The sequence below is a fragment of the Gorilla gorilla genome, chromosome 19 (assembly GCF_029281585.2).
Source record: "Gorilla gorilla gorilla isolate KB3781 chromosome 19, NHGRI_mGorGor1-v2.1_pri, whole genome shotgun sequence".
In the NCBI taxonomy this organism is placed as follows: domain Eukaryota; kingdom Metazoa; phylum Chordata; class Mammalia; order Primates; family Hominidae; genus Gorilla; species Gorilla gorilla.
The window spans coordinates 80,048,760-80,066,135 of NC_073243.2; the positions used below are offsets into that span (position 1 = coordinate 80,048,760).

Genomic DNA, 17,376 nt, shown 5'->3' on the forward strand with positions numbered 1-17,376 from the left:
GGATGCAGACACACACAGAAGACCATATGAAAACACAGGGCAAAGGCGCCCATCTATAGGCCACGAAGAAAGGCCTCAGAAGGAAACCAACCCTGTTGACACCTTGATCTTGGGCTTTATTTTGTGTTGTTTAAACTACCCAGTCTGTGGTACTTTGCTGTGGCAGCCCTGGCACACCAGCAGAGGGGCCCCTTGGAGATCTCCCTCTTCTCACTCCATTCCTGGACCATCACTGCAGACCCCTCTTCTGCAGTTCCCTTGTTGAATGTCATGTGATTGCCTCCAGTTTGTTGCTTCTCCACCAGGGAATCCGCTTCCCTCTGCCCTCTTTGTCCTTCCAATCTACCCTATTACACAGAATCTAACACCACTTATTTCCCTCTATTGTGAGTTGCCTACACATGCTCCATGGGAAACACATATTAATGCACAAATAAACTCCAGCATTCAGGCTGATAACAACACAACAGCAAGCTCTCCTTCATTTCCATCCTTGAAGCATAGGCCAGTTTCTCTCCATTTTAGATTTTTCAGGTGTGGATCAGACACCCGTCCAACCTCTTCAGCCCTGTAAGCCTCTCATGAGGTTGAGTAGGTGTGGTAGGAATCATTGCATAGCTCTCTCTAAAGGAAGACCCTCCCACAATCCACACACATTCTGACCCTTTTAGACCTGGATGTGAGTAAGAGCCCTGTTACCAGTTTTCAGCTGAATCCTTTGAAAATTTGCACCATGGGCTAAAATGACTGGGGTATGTCTGTGTTTCCAGCGTAACCGTAGTGCTCATTCATTCATTCATCATTGATTCATTCAGGCAGTGCAAAGTTTCACTAAGTGTTGACTATGAAGAGAGCCTTGCTGAGGCCAGAGGTGAAACGCTGACCCTGCTAGGATGGACGTTTTCTGTCTTGAGGAGCTCCCTGACTAGAAGGGGAGTAAGGTCTCACATGAAATAACACAGCAGGCCTGTTGATTTGTGGGGGGAATCCCTGGCTTGCCCCATAGTTCTAGAATCAGGCTGAGAAAATCTCTGTCCTAAGAATTTGCCTCCAGGGTACTAGCTGATGATCCTTGCTCTCCTCTGACCCTAACGTTGCATTATTGAAAACGGTCAGCATCTTCAGGTAGGCTTAGCACGTGACTGGGGGGATGCTGCACAAGGACAGCAGTAATGAGAGGGAAGGGGGCAGGTGGGAAGGAAAAAGGAGGGGCATCCTGGTAAGATTTCACAGGCCAAATGAGCTGGGTTTTTAAAAACCTTAGTGCTTTTCTCTTGTACATGGTGAAACCCAATTACTATGTTGCGTTTGTACAAGAATCCCAATGACGCTAACCCGTGTCAGAGAGCTCACCCTCCTCAGTACACTTGGGATCCACGAGAGCCTTGCTGAGGTCAGAGATGAGGTCTAAAGTCTATCCAAGCACTTTATCCTATATCTTTGTTCTGCGTGTTCACCTGTAAAACATTTATTGATTATATGCCAATGGCCGGGGCTCAAGTACAGGCAAAATGAAAATACTCTATTCCAAAGTAAGTAGGTAGTCTGAGATGTAAATTTTCAAATCGGCTTAAAACTGATAACACGGTTCTTGAATCCCTCACTCACACCCAGGGTCCAAAGGAGTCAGACTTGAGGGGGAGGATCTTTCTTTGCAGAGAACTATGCAGTGATTCCTACCACCCCTACTGTCTTAGTCCATTTTCTGTTGCTATAACAGAGTACCAGAGACTGGGTAATTTACAGAGAAAAGAAGTTTATTGGGTTCATAGTTCTGGAGTTTGGGAAGCCCAAGGACATGGTGCTGGTCCCTAGCAAGGGACATCTGGTGGCATAAGGTGGATGCGAAAGAGACCACAAGAGCAAGCCTAGCTCACTTTTATAATAACGGGCTCTGGCAAGAACTAATTCACTCCCGTAATAAAGCATGAATCCGTTCAGAAGGGTGGAACCCTCATGACCCAATCATTCTTAAAGTCCTCATCCCTTAATACTGTTACATTGGCAATTAAGTTTCCAGCACATGAACTTCTGGAGGACACATTCACACCATAGCTTGTGGGACCACTTGGGGAGATTGAACAGGTGTCAGACCCTTACCTGGAAAGTCTAAGAAAGGAGTCCCCTATCTTGTGAGAGAGATGGACAAAATGCCCTTTCCTCCTTCACCTGTCCAAATCCCGTGTTTCCTTTAAGTTCAGTTAGAACCCTGCTCCCATTTAGGAAGACTTATCTGATTTTTTTCTAGCACTTCAAGATTCTCACTCTTTGAATTTCTACAGTATTTAACACCTACTTATAAGATGATTTTTAAATTATTCTTTATTCATATCCTCAGTCAGTTTGGAGTCCTCTGGGCCTACTCATATAAGCTGAGTGTTTGTATGTATTTAAAATTCTGTCTTTCTAGAACAGTACAAATCTGCTGTAAAGTAAATTGGGCAAGAGGGAACAGTACCCCTTGGGCCCTGCTTCCCATTTTTATGTTCTTCCAGAAGCAGCAACATAACTCACAGCATAGCCCTGTCTGAGAGGCAGAGATTGAAGCAGCTTCCACCCACTGGGAGGAGTTTGGATGGCATGAGGTGCTGTGTTGTTAAGGTACCTTCACTGGGAAGGTTGGTCTGGAGAGACCTTTGACAGAATGTATTTGTTTTGCTGGATTGAGAGAATTGAATGTTTATATAGCTTTGGTTAAAATTCCATTTTTGTTGCAGAGAGATTATTATCTGAAGAAATACTCAAGCACTTGAGTGAGAAGAGGTAGATGCTGACAAGGAGAGAAGGAGTGTATTTTAGTTTCTTATGCTTGTTCAGAACTTGGTCTGCGGTATGGATTTTAAGTCTGATGTCCTTTTTAACTTGGAAGAAAATGTCCTGAAGTCTATTTAGGGGCACATGTTAGTTAGTGTTCTGGTTTGGCTGAGAATTCTGTAGATGTATTCCTATATTCCATGATGGAATATTATTATTATTTTTTTTGAGACAGGGTCTCATTCTTTCATCCAGGCTGAAGTGCAGTAGCATGATCATGGCTCACTGTAGCCTTGAACTCCCAGGCTCAAGTGACCCTTCCACCTCAACCTCCTGAGTAGCTAGGACTACACGCATGTGCCACCATCCCTGGCTAATTAAAATTTTTTTTTTTGTAGAGACAGGGTCTCGCTGTGGTGCCCAGGCTGGTCTTGAATGCTTGGTCTCAAGCAGTCTTTCCACCTCAGCCTCCCAAAATGTTGGGATTACAGATGTGAGCTGCTGTGCCCGCCCGGCTGCATTTCTTTTTTCATCACTCTAGAGGTTTCTAACCTGGAATTTTCTTTCTTTCTTTTTTTTTGAGATGGAGTTTCGCTCTTGTTGCCCAGGCTGGAGTGCAGTGGCACGATCTTGGCTCACCGCAACCTCCGCCTGCTGGGCCCAAGCGATTCTCCTGCCTCAGCCTCAGCAGTATCTGGGATTACAGGCATGCACCACCACGCCCGGCTAATTCTGTATTTTTAGTAGAGACAGGGTTTCACCATGTTGGTCAGGCTGGTCTTGAACTTCCGACCTCAAATGATCCACCCGCCTCGGCCTCCCAAAGTGCTGGGATTATGGGCATGAGCCACCGTACCTGGCTAACCTGGAATTTTCTTAATCCTAAAGAGTGGAGAATGTAATAGAGATTATTAAGCTTTAAAAAAAAAAAACAGCTTTGTTGAGATATCATTCATATACCATTCACTTCACCTCCTGAAAGTGTACAAATGAATGGTTTTTAGTATGTTCACAGGTTGTGCAGCCATTACAGCAGTAAATCTTAGAACATTTTCATTACACCCGAAAGAAAACCCCATATCCATTGTAAGAGTTTTTTTTTTTAAATACTCAAAGAAGTTTAACTTTTTTGTTTGTGATAAAGCTGTATAGGCTAATATCAAGGTTTTAAAATTCAGGCTAGGATTGGGAGTTAAATTATTTTTTTAAAGGGAAAATGAACTAATAAATAAACAATGTTACATCCAGTCTTTCAAATGAGATGGAAACAAGCATGTACATCTCTGCTTTGCTCCCTCCTCATTTATCAACGTAACATCCATTCTGTGATGAGTGGTGGCCAGTGATGATTGGTGGCCAGTGATGGATGCCATATTTCAGGGACTTATTTTGAATTAAATGGGTAATAAACTGACTAGTATTTCTGCTCAGTGGGTAGGTGTGCTTTATTCTGTTTGAAATGGGAGAACTTAGTTCAGAGAACTTTTTCCATAGATGCATGATTCTTTTTGGTACATACTCGAATTAGGCTGCTGTGCAGCTAATTCAGCTTTGCTGTATTTCTTTTGAAGTAAGCATCCTGATTTAATGGCTTTTCCAAGGACTGCCTTTAGTGTGGCCTTGCTAACCTGATAGATGTCACTTTACTCAACATAGGCTGTAGCTCAGCCTGGGCTTTAGAAGTTTAGGATTGAAAATGAGACTGTAAGATCCCAGTTGGCCCAAGGAAGGTGAGTCCGTTTACTCATGATTCATCTTGAGGAAGAGGAGATGCTGAGACAGCTGGCACCTGGCGTTATTCCAGGGGCCACATTACTTTCCGCCAGCCATGGCTTCCAGGTGTTAGATCCTTTCATGAATACCAGGAAAGCAGTGATCTATTAATAACTTTACCCCAGCTACAGTTCATGCTTCTAGAGTTACCATTGTGTGGATTTCCAGAACTTCTTTTCCTTTGACACTTATCTTTATCATTGTGGAATTATGCCCATGGGCCACCCAGCTCTCACACACCCAAAGCCACGGACTCCAGGAAGGCACTCAGTTTGGCGGTTAATCCCTTCCCTTGGGAACTTTTGGAATTATTACCTTATTTATCTAATCCTCTTCAAATAAGAGTTTGTATACTTTTCACTGCATGCTTAAAAAAAAAAAAAAAAAGAAAAGCCAAAGACAAATACACAGAAAAACTAACACAACACCCACGAAACCCCCATGACCTCAAACAAAAATCTTACCCACTGTTGCCTAAGACTTTGTGCTCTCTGAATGTGTGAACGAGGGAATGCTTCGAGTGGCTCTGCTGTGGGGAACTGCACAGTTTTGGGTTATCCAATATGTGGCCTCTCTTTTCTCCCTTTCCTGCTGGGCTGATTTGTCCTGTTTCCTTAGTTATTAGTACTTCCACAAGAAGGGGGAAGGAATTAAATTCGAAGGGCGATTCCCACTTTTTTTTTTTTTTTTTTGAGACGGAGTCTCACTCTGTCGCCCAGGATGGAGTGCAGTGGCGCAATCTCGGCTCACTGCAAGCTCCGCCTCCCGGGTTCACGCCATTCTCCTGCCTCAGCCTCCCGAGTAGCTGGGACTACAGGCGTCCGCCACCATGCCCAGCTAATTTTTTGTATTTTTAGCAGAGACGGAGTTTCACCGTGTTAGCCAGGATGATCTCGATTTCCTGACCTCGTGATCCGCCGGCCTCGGCCTCCCAAAGTGCTGGGATTACAGGCGTGAGCCACCGTGCCCGGCCGGCGATTTCCACTTTCTAGCAACAGTTGGTGTAGAAACCCTGGCCCAGCCAGCGACAGTTTGGGAATATCTGTTTATCGTTATTTCTACTTTGATTCCTCAAAAGGTGATTCTGTTTTGACGTGAAAAAAACAACCCAACTTTGGTTTATGAACCAGCCCAACTCTGACAAGTGTGTTCCTGTTCCGCCTACATCAGTTCTAGGTTCTCTAACTTCAGTGTGCAGAAGATTCAACCAAGGAAGTTCCTGGGCTCTACCCCTTGAGATTCAGTTTTAATAGGACAGGGCTAAAAGATTGCATTTAGTCCCCAGGTCCTTCTGATGTGGATTAACTAGGGGCTGACTTTGAGAAACACTGCCCTGGAATTTGCACTTGCTATTCAGGTACCAGCCCAGCCTTTTCTGTGATTAAATGCTTGGCAGTTAACAATGTATAATTATGGTGTGTGTCGTTTCCAAGGCAACATGCATCTGTCACTCCCGCTGAGGCTGGGAAGATTGAAAGGGGCCATGGAGAGGCTGCAGTCACAATGAGGCCTCCAGATTCATGCCATCAAAGTGCTTCATGATGACTGGATTTTCACACCATTTATCCAAGGGCCCTAATCAATGGCAGCAGCAAGAATGAAAGTAGACACATTGGAAGCCAGAGAGTCACTGGGTGACTTCTGGAGGTAGCAACAAGCGCATGAAGAAGGCATTCAGTGGCTTGCACTCCCCACCCATCCTCTCAAGTCAGTTTTGTTCAGAATAATTAGGATGTGGGGGAATGTGAGAGGACCTGGCAAGGCTTCTGAAAACAGTGGTTAACTGTGGTAAACGTGTGCCTGCTATTCCTCAGTTCTCCTCTGGGATGGTGCTGTTAAAGGTCACCTGTTCTCACTTGCAGTGGGCTTGACGTGACATTTATTGAGCACTTACTATGTGATGGAAACTTTCATATAGATTATCTTGCCTTTTTGACCTAAGTGTATTTTCATTTTTTTTTAGCTACATGCGAAGTTTACACATCTTATACATTTCCAAATTTAATGAAAAAGGTAGAGTCTGTACATGTTTGCTGGGCACAGTGGCTCATGCCTGTAATCCCAGCTTTTAGGGAGGGAGAGGCCAGAGGATAGCTTGAGCCCAGGAATTCGTGACCTGCCTGGGCAATATAGCGAGACCCCATTCTCCACAAAAAAGGAAGAAAAAAAAAAGATAAAGTCTGTACATGTTTTAGCACAGGATTTGGCTTTTTGGTTTTAGTTGTAAAACTGTATAGGGCATTGCTGGATGGAACTGGAGGCCGTTATTCCAAGTGAAGTAACTCAGGAATGGAAAACCAAATACCATATGTTCTCACTTGTAAGTGGGAGCTAAGTTACAAGGATGCAAAAACATACAGAGTGATATGATGGACTGTCAGGACTAGGTTGGGAGAGAGGTGAGGGATAAAAGACAACATATTGGTTGCATTAAAATCTCAGAATTCATTGCTAAGAAATTCATGTATCAAAAAACTACCTATACCCCCCAAACTATTGAAATTAAAAAAAAAAAAACTATAGGGCAGTGAAAACATTCAGCCACTAGTCAGGCCTTAGGGTCTGGTTCTGAATCTCATCATGAATAGGCTTTGTGACTCAGGCAAGTTTCTAAACTTGTCTGAGGCTCTGTTGCTGCTTCTGTGAAATGAGGCACTTAGACTAGACGAGCAATCTTGACTTTTGAAGGGTGGCAACTACCTTGTAGAATCCAGTGAAAACTCAGAACCTTCCTCCCTGAAAAATGTAAATGTATACTTGCTAAAAGATAATTACATTCAATTTCCAGGGGACCACAGACCCATGTTAAATGAAGTGATTGCTTAAGATTCAGCTCAACTCAGAATTGCTGAGTCCCACAAGACCCTGAGAGTCTTGCATTGTTTAGAGAGGCCCCCTGAGGAATGAGCTATTTGATGAGGGAGGTTTTGTTGTTCCTGGCATTTTTCACTAACTGCCCTGTGCATTCTGGGGAGGGGAGACGGGAACAAACACTGAGAAAAATAAATAGGGAATGAGTGGCATCTGGAATATGAACTGTTTTCCTCATCACTTTTCACAAGGAGGTGGATGGCATGATTGCAGCACAGAAGATATGTCGAGGAATGACTTGAACATAGAGATACAGCATTTTGTACAGTGACAGTTAAGCAGTAACTTAGACTTGCTCTACTTTTAATGTTTGAGAACTCACTGATATAGAAATCTAAGAAGGTCCAGTTCAGAGAAGCAGAAAATAGAACGGAAGTTACCAGGAGCAGGGGTGGGGGTGTGGGAGTAGGGGGCTGGGGGAGGTGGATGGGGAGATGTTGGTCAAAGGATGCAGCATTTCAGTTAAGAGGAATAGATGAAGAGATCTATTGGACAACATGGTAACTATAGTTAGTGTACTGTATACTTGAAAAATTCCTGAGAGTAGATTTGGAGTGTTCTCATCACAGTGAAATAATAAGTATGTGAGGCAATGCATATGTTAATTAGCTCAATTTAGCCATTCTACAATATATGCATATTTCAAAAGTCATGTTGTACACCATAAAAGAATATACAATTTTTATTTGTCAATTAAAATAAATATTAATAAGAAGGAAAAAATTAAAGTTTTGGTTAATTTGAAAATGTCAGAAGCTTCTAGGAAGTATATCGTAAGTGGAAATATGTTATTTACCACTCCTCAGCTGTTAACTGACCACCTTCCCAACCCAACCCTGCTCTGTCTCCTTCCCATGACTCAAGTTGTAATCCAATCAGGAGAGAATACCTTATTTGGAAACCTACATATGTCCTTTTTTTCTCTGCTTAGGTGTTGAAAAGTCTCCTCTAGAGCTTTGGAAGGCTGAATGCACTAAACATGAAGAGCTTGAAAGCGAAGTTCAGGAAGAGTGACGTGAGTATGCGGTGACTCACAGTCTGGCTGTTCCTTCTTCTCCATGGAGCTGCAGAAACGCTCCTCCCCACCTTGATAAGGCGCTGTTGGGTTAATAAACTACAGACACTCAAGTGCTCTTGGCCCCAGCTCAGGGTAGCTTCTGTAGATGGCATGCTCTAGGTTCCTTGCTGTTTGTGTGCATAGCTTTCAAAAACAATGTTTTTTTATTTTTATTTTTATTTTTAATTTTGGGGATCTGTGCCTTGTAGAGAAAGGAACCGTCACATTAAACATCTTCAAAGGAAGAATCAGTAAAAACCTCAACATTTCTAAAGTTGCCAGAAATCCTGATTCAGAATGTCGTTTTTAGAAGAAGCTAGTCTCTGTCATGCGGGTGGTTTAGGAATGACATATTAGCATGGTTCATCTTTGGCTTTAGGAAATGTGTTCAACTCTCTGTTAAGGGTTTTGTGGTAAAATGGTATCTATTGCTGTCCGTACCTTTCCTCCCCCTGAATTCCAGGGACTCGTACTCATTTGTTATCCAACCAATCCATAAAAGACTCTGGATTGGAGGAAGCAGTTACGATGTCAGAGTTAGGAAATAAAGTCTCCCCCAGGAGAAGAGGGAGAAAAACATAGCAGAGGGGTTGTACACGATAATATTTTTTTAAAAGGTCACCCCATAAACCCTTCTATGATCCCAGTCTTGTATTAGCTGCATTCCAGATACTTTGAGCAGAGCTGCGGAATGGGAGAAATTAATGGAAGGGAATTAGATGGAAGCCAAGGTATGTTACTCTCAAAATGGGCTTGTTCAGCTATCATTTCAGACGAGGTAATTAAAGATGAACCTGGATTTTATTGCTTTGCCATGAATTATATTTTGACAGCTTGGCACAGCTGCATTTTTGCAATAAATGGAGGCTGTGTCTTTTATGGCTGATATGTAACTTGCATACCTACTTCTGGCTGAAGCTTATCTCCTGAGGCTGCATCATGACATGTAACTTACTGCCCTGATAAAACCCAGGCTAGATGAGATGCTTATGGGATGATGGTAAAATACTGACCCACTTAAAGAAAGAACTGGGAAGCGTTATGAAAAAAGTTGATCTTACCTTCTTATCCTTTAGGTAAATTAAATAAAACTCATAGAGTGCAAAGAGACTTCGACAAAGACAGAAAACTAGCTGTTGGCCAGAGTGAAAGTCCTGGTCATCCGACTTCCGAGAAACCTCCTTCAACCTCATCGTCTGCTGGCTGTATGTTATGCAGCCTACATATCTCCCGTGGCTTTCAGCTAAGGAGAAAAAGGCAATTGAATGGAAAATGTTGCCCAATTCAGCAGATAGGGGTTTCTAAATTATGTGGCCAGGTTAACAAATGTCTTTTTCTATTCCAAGGGAATCTAGGTAGCTTTCATTTACATAGGTTAAGATTATTTTTAGCAAAGTTTCATCAGTCTAGACTTCCATATATATATGAACAGTGGCCCAGAGGAATGATAGGCACATAAACTTTTGGTTTAAAAATCAAAAACTGGTGGCAGTAGGGAGGGTGTTGCTGGAATCTAGTTAGAAAAACTGAAATATTTCCATGATTTAAAAAAATCCACTGTAATAACACTAGTAAAAGCTCTGGGATTTGGCAGCAGAAAAGGCTATGATTTTGGCAGTTAGTGCTAAGAGAAGAAATGTTGAGAAGCAGACCTGGGTGGGGAGAGCCTGGGGAGGAGGAAATTGGTATAATGGAGCCCAACAATTTCAAATGGCTCTGCACATCCAAATTGTTTCCCCAAGCACAGAACCGTATAGCTGAATGGAGGGAATAAAAAATGACAACAACAACAAAAACATTTCAAAGCCTAGTTTGTTAATCAACCATATGATAATAATGCTAATAATAATTAACCATTAGGAAGTATTAACCAAATGTCCAGAGCTATACTAAGCTTTTCATGTGAAATTCATTTAATCTTGCCACAAATCTTATGTGGTGGATATTACTATTAAGCTCATTTTACAGATGAAGAAACTAAGGTCTTAGGGACATGCAGTCATTTGTCTGGGTTCTTAGAACTTTATGTTCTAGAACCAGTTTTTGCACTAAGGCAGTCTGATTCAAGAGCCCATGTTTCCTGAAAGAGGAATTTTGGGTGGAAAGTCTATTTTAAGAAACTAGGCAATCTGCTGGCACGGTGGCTCACTCCTGTAATCCCAGCACATTGGGAGGCTGAGGCAGGAGGATTCCTTGAGTCCAGGAGTTCAAGAGCAGCTTGGGCAAACATGGTAAAACCCCATCTCCACAAAACAATTAAAAAATTAGCCGCCTATGGTGGGGCACACCTATGGTTCCAGCTACTCGGGAGGCTGAGGTGGGAGGAAGGCTTGAGCCCAAGAAGTCAAGGCTACAGTGAATTTTGTTCACGCCACTGCACTCCAATCTGGGTAACAGAGCAAGGCCCTGTCTCAAAAAACAAAAACAAACTGAACAATCTAGGGAGTAGCTTTAAAAGCGACTTAAACTCGGACCTAGGTTTGTGGTTCTGGACAAATCTCTTACTCTTCTGAACCTCAGATTCCTCGCTAGAAAAGTGGAGGAAATGATATTAGCCCCGTAAGACTGGGGTGACAGTTAAATGCATTAAATGAATGTTCGCCGGGTGTGGTGACTCACACCTGTAATCCCAGCACTTTGGGAGGCTGAGGCAGAAGGATCACCTGAGGTTGAGAGTTTGAGACCACCCTGGCCAACATGGAGAAACCCCGTCTGTACTAAAAATACAAAATTAGCCAGGTGTGGTGGCGCATGCCTGTAATCCCAGCTACTTGGGAGGCTGAGGCAGGAGAATAGCTTGAACCCAGAAGGCGGAGGTTGTGGTGAGCCAGAGATCACGCCATTGCACTCCAGCCTGGGCAACAAGAGTGAAACTCCATCTCAAAACAAAACAAAACAAAAAAACAAACAAAAAAAGAATGTCAAAAATCTTAGGGCCTGGTGCTCAGGAGATGCTTAGTAAATATTTGTTTCTTCCTCCTAATTAGCAACCCATAATAAAAAGTAGGATTCAAAAAGTTTACACGGTCTGGAGGGTAGAATACTCTGGTAACAGTTTCTGCTGCTGAACAGGGAAACTGAGAGCTGGGGAACAGAGGCTTGTTTTTCAATGTATGCCTTTGATTTTGAAGTTTTTGATATACGTACATGTATATCATGCATATATATGTATTGTTAAGGAAAAGCAAGTTTACAAACATTTACATTCAGTTGAATGAACCAAATTATAATTTTTTTTTTAACCTGAAACGTGTGGTCTGTCTCAAAATATTTTAAACCATTGGGCATCATATTCCTGCTTGTCTTTGTGTGAGGGAAAAGGAAGAAGAAAGGATTCTTTGTATTTCTGGGGGGTAGGAAGAAGAGAATAGCAGATCAGGTTCTCGCGCTTGCATAAAGAAGACAGGTGACCCACTGGTGTGATCGCATTTCAGCCAGCCTGTGTCTGGGAGGTCTGTGGCCAGATCGGTTTGTGGCCACTGTGAGCAAAATCCAGGAGTAAACATAGGATGAAAGTGGCCCAAGGGGGCCTCCTATGGATGGCCTTCAGGTCACTCTGTGACCCCAGAACCATCACGTGGGTAAAGATTGAATGGGAGTGTCCTTTCTGGAAGACTTGACAACTGGCACTGTGTCAAAGGCAGATGTGAGTTTGGTAGGGAATGAGCCTGACTCTGCGGGCTGTGGTTAGACAGTGATATTGTCCGGTGGTTTTGATTCTTAAATCTATTTGGGGCCCTGCAGATAACCCACAGAGGCTAAACAGCATTATGGAATTTCTATGGTGGATAACCTTTTTTACTTCGCATTTATAACTTTATTTTGGGAGTTCTTAAACTTGAGTTGTTAGATAGTAGATAGGATACAGGAGAAATGCAAATATGGTTGTTGTCTTTAAAAAATTGATAAACCTCGGTGGGAGGAGAAAAAAACATATAGGAAATAACTAGAGCAAAATACAAGCAGTATAGAATATAGATACTCAAGGTATCTTTAAGATCATATAGCTAACTAGTTGTTAAGTTGTAGGGCCTGGTGATAAATGCTGCAGATTTTGAGATGGCTGAATCATTGGGAATGGGAGAATTTGGGGAGCTTTATGGAGGTGGAGCTTCATGCAGGCCTTGAGGGATAAGTAGGAGTTGGAAGGATGGTTGGGAAGAGGGGGAAAGGTCAGAAGGTCAATCAGGGGAGACAGCTTGCAGCACAGTGGGTTAACTCAGTCTCAAAAATGGCCCTTGACATAGAAAATAGTAATATTAATAGTTCAGGAGCCCAGGAGAGTACCTGTGGCATGGCCCTGAGTATTTAAAGAAGAATACTATGTAAAGTTTTCATCCTAGTTTTAAAAATGGATAGATTGACTTTTATGCTTATTAAGCGAGCGCAGAGTTCTCAATCATCATTATTTGTATCTTTTATGACCATAGCTTGAAAAAGTGGCTTCTTTACCTCTTTAAATATTTGCAGCAGCTAGTATGTGGTTCCACATGGAAAAATGAGCTGTCATCATGAAAAATGAGGCCAAAAAGGCTGGGATTTCCCTTTGCTAATAAAATGCTCAGGCTTCTGGAATTTCTTTGTAGATGCCAATTTTTAGTGACTTGAGTGAAATGGGTGGAGGTTGAGGGATGGGAAATGGGGTTGAAAGATCTTTGTAACACATCTTGAGAAATGCCACTCAAACGTGATCGAGGGCTTCACGGTTTACTTTGAGGGTGTGTGCTTAATTTTACGAAAGATTTATTCCCAATTATATATTTCATTGTAATAGGGAAGTAGCAGACATTCCATTAAAAAAATCAAAACAGCCAGTTTAAAGTGACAGTCTCCATGAGAGATTAAATTGATGGTATACCTTTACATAGCATCTACTAACTATTGTAGCTTTCAGCCAAGGAAATGCACACACCCCATGAATCTTAAAGAACCAGGCATATCCTGCTCAGACAGAGGTTTGAGTTTGTTGCCTATTAAGATAACAGTTTGCGGTGGGGTGTGGTGGCTCACACCTGTAATCCTAGCACTTTGGGAGGCCAAGGTGGGTGGATCACCAGATGTCAGGAGTTTGAGACCAGCCTGGCCAACATGGCAAAACCCCATCTCTACTAAAAATACAAAAATTAGCCAGGCATGGTGGTGCATGCTCGTAATCCCAGCTACTCGGGAGGCTGAGGCAGGAGAATCGCTTGAACCCAGGGGGTGGAGGTTGCAGTGAGCTGAGATCACACCACTTCACTTCAGCCTGGACGACAGAGCGAAACTCCATCTGTTTAAAAAAAAAAAAAAAAAAAAAAGATAACAGCTCTCATGAGGATCAACAACCAACTCTACCAACGTATTTTTTTCAAGGAGTTTTTAGTCATTTATAATAAGTTTTTACAAATGCTCACTCCTCCTTCTGTCACCACACACACATGCACATACACACAATGGGAGTATTTAAAATCCAAGTCTCTGGCGTGAACCTGGGAAGCGGAGCTTGCAGTGAGCCGAGATCACGCCACTGCACTCCAGCCTGGGCGACAGAGCGAGACTCCATCTCAAAAAATATAAAATAAAATAAAATCCAAGTCTCTCTGTAGACATAGGAACTATGGCCAAATCTATTTCAAGCTAAGCCTTTTTTTTTTTAATAGACATAATTTTAAAAAAATCAGCGATGACCCCACTGGGTGGAGGTAGGAGACTTTACTAAAGTTCTAGAGAGAAATTTGGTCAAATTTGTGCCATGCTACGTATTTTCTAGGTCTTTTCAGCCTGATTTAAATGGAGAATCTGCTCACTGCCTGATTTTGCCTGGTATTAGTTTGCTAGGACTGCCGTAACAAAGGGTACCACAAACCAGGTGGCTGAAGCTAAAGAAATGTATTGTCTCAGAGTTTGGGAGGCTAGAAGCCCAAGATCCAGGTACTGGCAGGGTTGGTTCCTTGTGAGGGCTGCGAGGGCGAATCTGTTCCATGCTCTGACCTAGATTCTGGTGGTTGGCTGGCAGTGTTTTTGGCTTGCAGAAGCCTTGCCCCGATCTCTGCTTTCATCTTCATGTGGCATTCTCCCTCTGTGCATGTGTCTGTGCCCAGATTCCTCCTTTACATAAAGACGCCACTCATACTGGATTAGGGCTCGCTATAATGACCTCATTTTAGCTTGATTACCTCTGTGAAAACCCTATCTCCAAATAAGGTCACCTTCTTAGGTTAGGGGGAGCATTAGGACTCCAACGTATGAATTTTTGGGAGGACACAAGTCAACCCTTAACACAACTCCATGCCCTTCCATCCTAGAACAGTTACACTGAAGCCCTGGCATCCCCCCACTGAGCTGGCGCTGTCATAGACCTTAGCTCCACTGTTCATCCTTGGGACTATTTTCAGCATCTAAGAGAGTGAGGCTGGAGCATCACAGTTTTTCAGTGGGTGCCACTGCATAATATTAACAGCAAGAGTGAACACGTATGGATGGCTGACCTTCTATTACAGGAATAAGGAGTTCTCATGTATTGAATGCTCACTAGGTGCCAGGCACTGTGCCAAGCCCCTTTGCATGCTCTTTGTCATTTAATGCTTACAAAACTCTATCCAATAAAGACCATTGCTACAATGCATTTGATAGAGGGAGAAATGAATGTTGAGGACAGGTAAGTAACTTGGCCAAAGTCGCACATTTGGTAAATAACAGAGAGATGGTAACTCTCCTGGTTTTTCTGGATGGGAGAGTGTCGTATGCTGTCAACTGCAGCACACGCTTGCTAACAAGTTGCTGGTTCCTAAATTGTGAAGCTTCAAACTGCATAAAATAGATGTTACACTGTTGCTCTAAGCTTAAATAAGACCTCCACAGTGATTTTACATCACCACAAGTCCATCCATAGTGGCAAAGCTCACCAATGTCAGCATTATTCCTCCTGTGACAGGGCAAGATTCTTTGTTTCCTGAGAGCCAAATGCATTTCATTTCTGAAGGGAGGAAGAACAGATGCTGCTTCTGCTCTTCCAGTGGTGCCAGTAAAACATCTCTGTCTACGTGGAGCTCCACTGTGGGCTAAATGGGTCATAGCTTTATTCTATTTACCCCAGACCATAATTCTCAGTTAAACACAATACTTTTCCAGCTGGAAACCAATATGAAACCGAGGGCCTGGCCCCTAAACTTGGGGAAATCTCCTAGTCTACACAAGCAATGAGTCATTTAGACCATTATCTCTCACGTCTTTATTCTGCATTAATTACCTGATCATTTTGAATGAAGGCTGTTGTTGTCCTACATGTTTTTTGTTTGACAAATTCTTCTATGAACTTCTCCTTGGGACTGAAACAGAAATTGCTTCTGAATCACCCTGTGGATATTGAGTTTCTACTTAAAGATCTTTGCTGTGTGGAGGTGGTTATTAACTATATGGCAATACAGGGGCCAGCGTTGGCCAAAGGCTCAGTATGTCCATAAAGATGAGGTTAGTGACTAGACTTGGCTTTCTTTTTGTTTGAGTCCCTTCCTCCTTTTAAAAAAGGAAAGTCAGTGTGTCCTGGTCAACTTGATTATTCAACTATTAGAGTAGTTTTTATTGTATTCATGAAAATGCTTTCACTTTTTGGGAAGCACTGCCTGAAAGGATTTCATTTTTATTTTCTTAGGAGGCTGAATGATCTGATGGTCTCTAGCTGGCTCCTGCCTCCTGGGCTGCCCAGTAGGCTGGTTAGCTGGAAAGTGTAGAGGTTTATAACGTAAGAATAGAACAAGAAAAAGTTTAAGGAATCACATATTCTCCTTGGATATGTTTGTTCTAAGATGTATTTCCCAATGCTGAGAATGTTTCTGTAGCAACTTTTCAGATTTAGGCTATGGTTTTGGAAGGGGTTTTGATGAGATTCAGCATGAACTCATGAGTCTTTTCGTTTTGTCTGGGTGTGTGTGTGTGTGTGTGTGTGTGTGACAGAGTCTCGCTCTGTCACCCAGGCTGGAGTGCAATGCTGTGATCTCAGCTCACTGCAGCCTCTGCTTCTGGAGTTCAAGTGATTCTCTTGCCTCAGCCTCCTGAGTAGCTGTGATCACAGGCGTGTGCCACCATACCCGGCTGATTTTTTGTATCTTTAGTAGAGAGAGGGTTTCGCCATGTTGCCCAGGCTGGTCTTGAACTCCTGACCTCAGGTGATTTGCCTGCCTTGGCCTCCCAAATTGCTGGAATTATAGGTGTGAGCCACCATGCCTGGCCTGTTCATTCTTTGAAGGGTTGCTTCGTAACTGAGAAGCTGCAGGGTCCTTCTGTGAGGTCCCAATGGGTGTACTAATTAGGTATATGATGAGCTGTAATAACAAAATACCCTATACAGTAGTTCTAACAAGGTAGAAGTTGTTTTCTTCTGAAGTAAATGTTTAAAATAGTCTAAGAGCCAGTGGGGCAGCTCTGCTCCATAGATTAACCCAGGAACCCAAGCCTTTCTCTGGCGTCCTCTGTTACCCTCTAGAGCTGCTCTGTGCAGTGTGCTAGCCTCTGCCCACATGTGGCTCTTGGGCATTTGAAATGTGCTAGTCCAAACTGAGATGTATACTGTAGGTGTAAAATACACACTAAATTTCAAAGACATTGTACCAAAGAAAGACTGTAAAATATCATAATAATTTTTTATAATTACACACTGATGTGCTACTATTCAGGACATAATTGGATTAAATGAATAGAATAAAATTTATTTCACCTGTTTCTATTACTTTTTTAATGTGGCTACTAGAAACTTTAAAATCACATAAGTCTTTGGACAGTGCTGCTCTAAGAACCAGAAAGAAGGAAAGTAAAGCAGAAGCACTTTCCTTTTTTTTTTTTCTGTGACAGTGTCTTTCTTAGTGTCTTCCTTTGTGGTCCAGTCTGGAGTACAGTGGTGTTATCATAGCTCACTACAGCCTCAAACTCTTGGGCTCAAGCAATCC

The 17,376-nt window shown here is 42.6% G+C and overlaps 1 protein-coding gene across 13 annotated transcripts in view; it reads left to right on the forward strand.

Moving 5' to 3' along the window:
- The window catches only part of RAI14 (retinoic acid induced 14), a 176,214-nt gene that overhangs the window by 22,346 nt on the left and 136,492 nt on the right, over positions 1-17,376 (forward strand). For 8 of the 13 annotated variants that reach the window (XM_004058964.5, XM_004058963.5, XM_055367693.2 and 5 more), the window contains exon 2: positions 8,330-8,413. In XM_004058964.5, the coding sequence (XP_004059012.5) occupies positions 8,378-8,413 (36 nt within the window). In that variant the 5' untranslated portion in view covers positions 8,330-8,377. Of the gene's footprint in view, positions 1-6,021; positions 6,175-6,215; positions 6,235-7,152; positions 7,273-7,527; positions 7,672-8,329; positions 8,414-17,376 lie in introns of those variants that run through there. The other 5 variants (XM_019013244.4, XM_019013243.4, XM_019013242.4 and 2 more) reach the window with 5 other exon arrangements.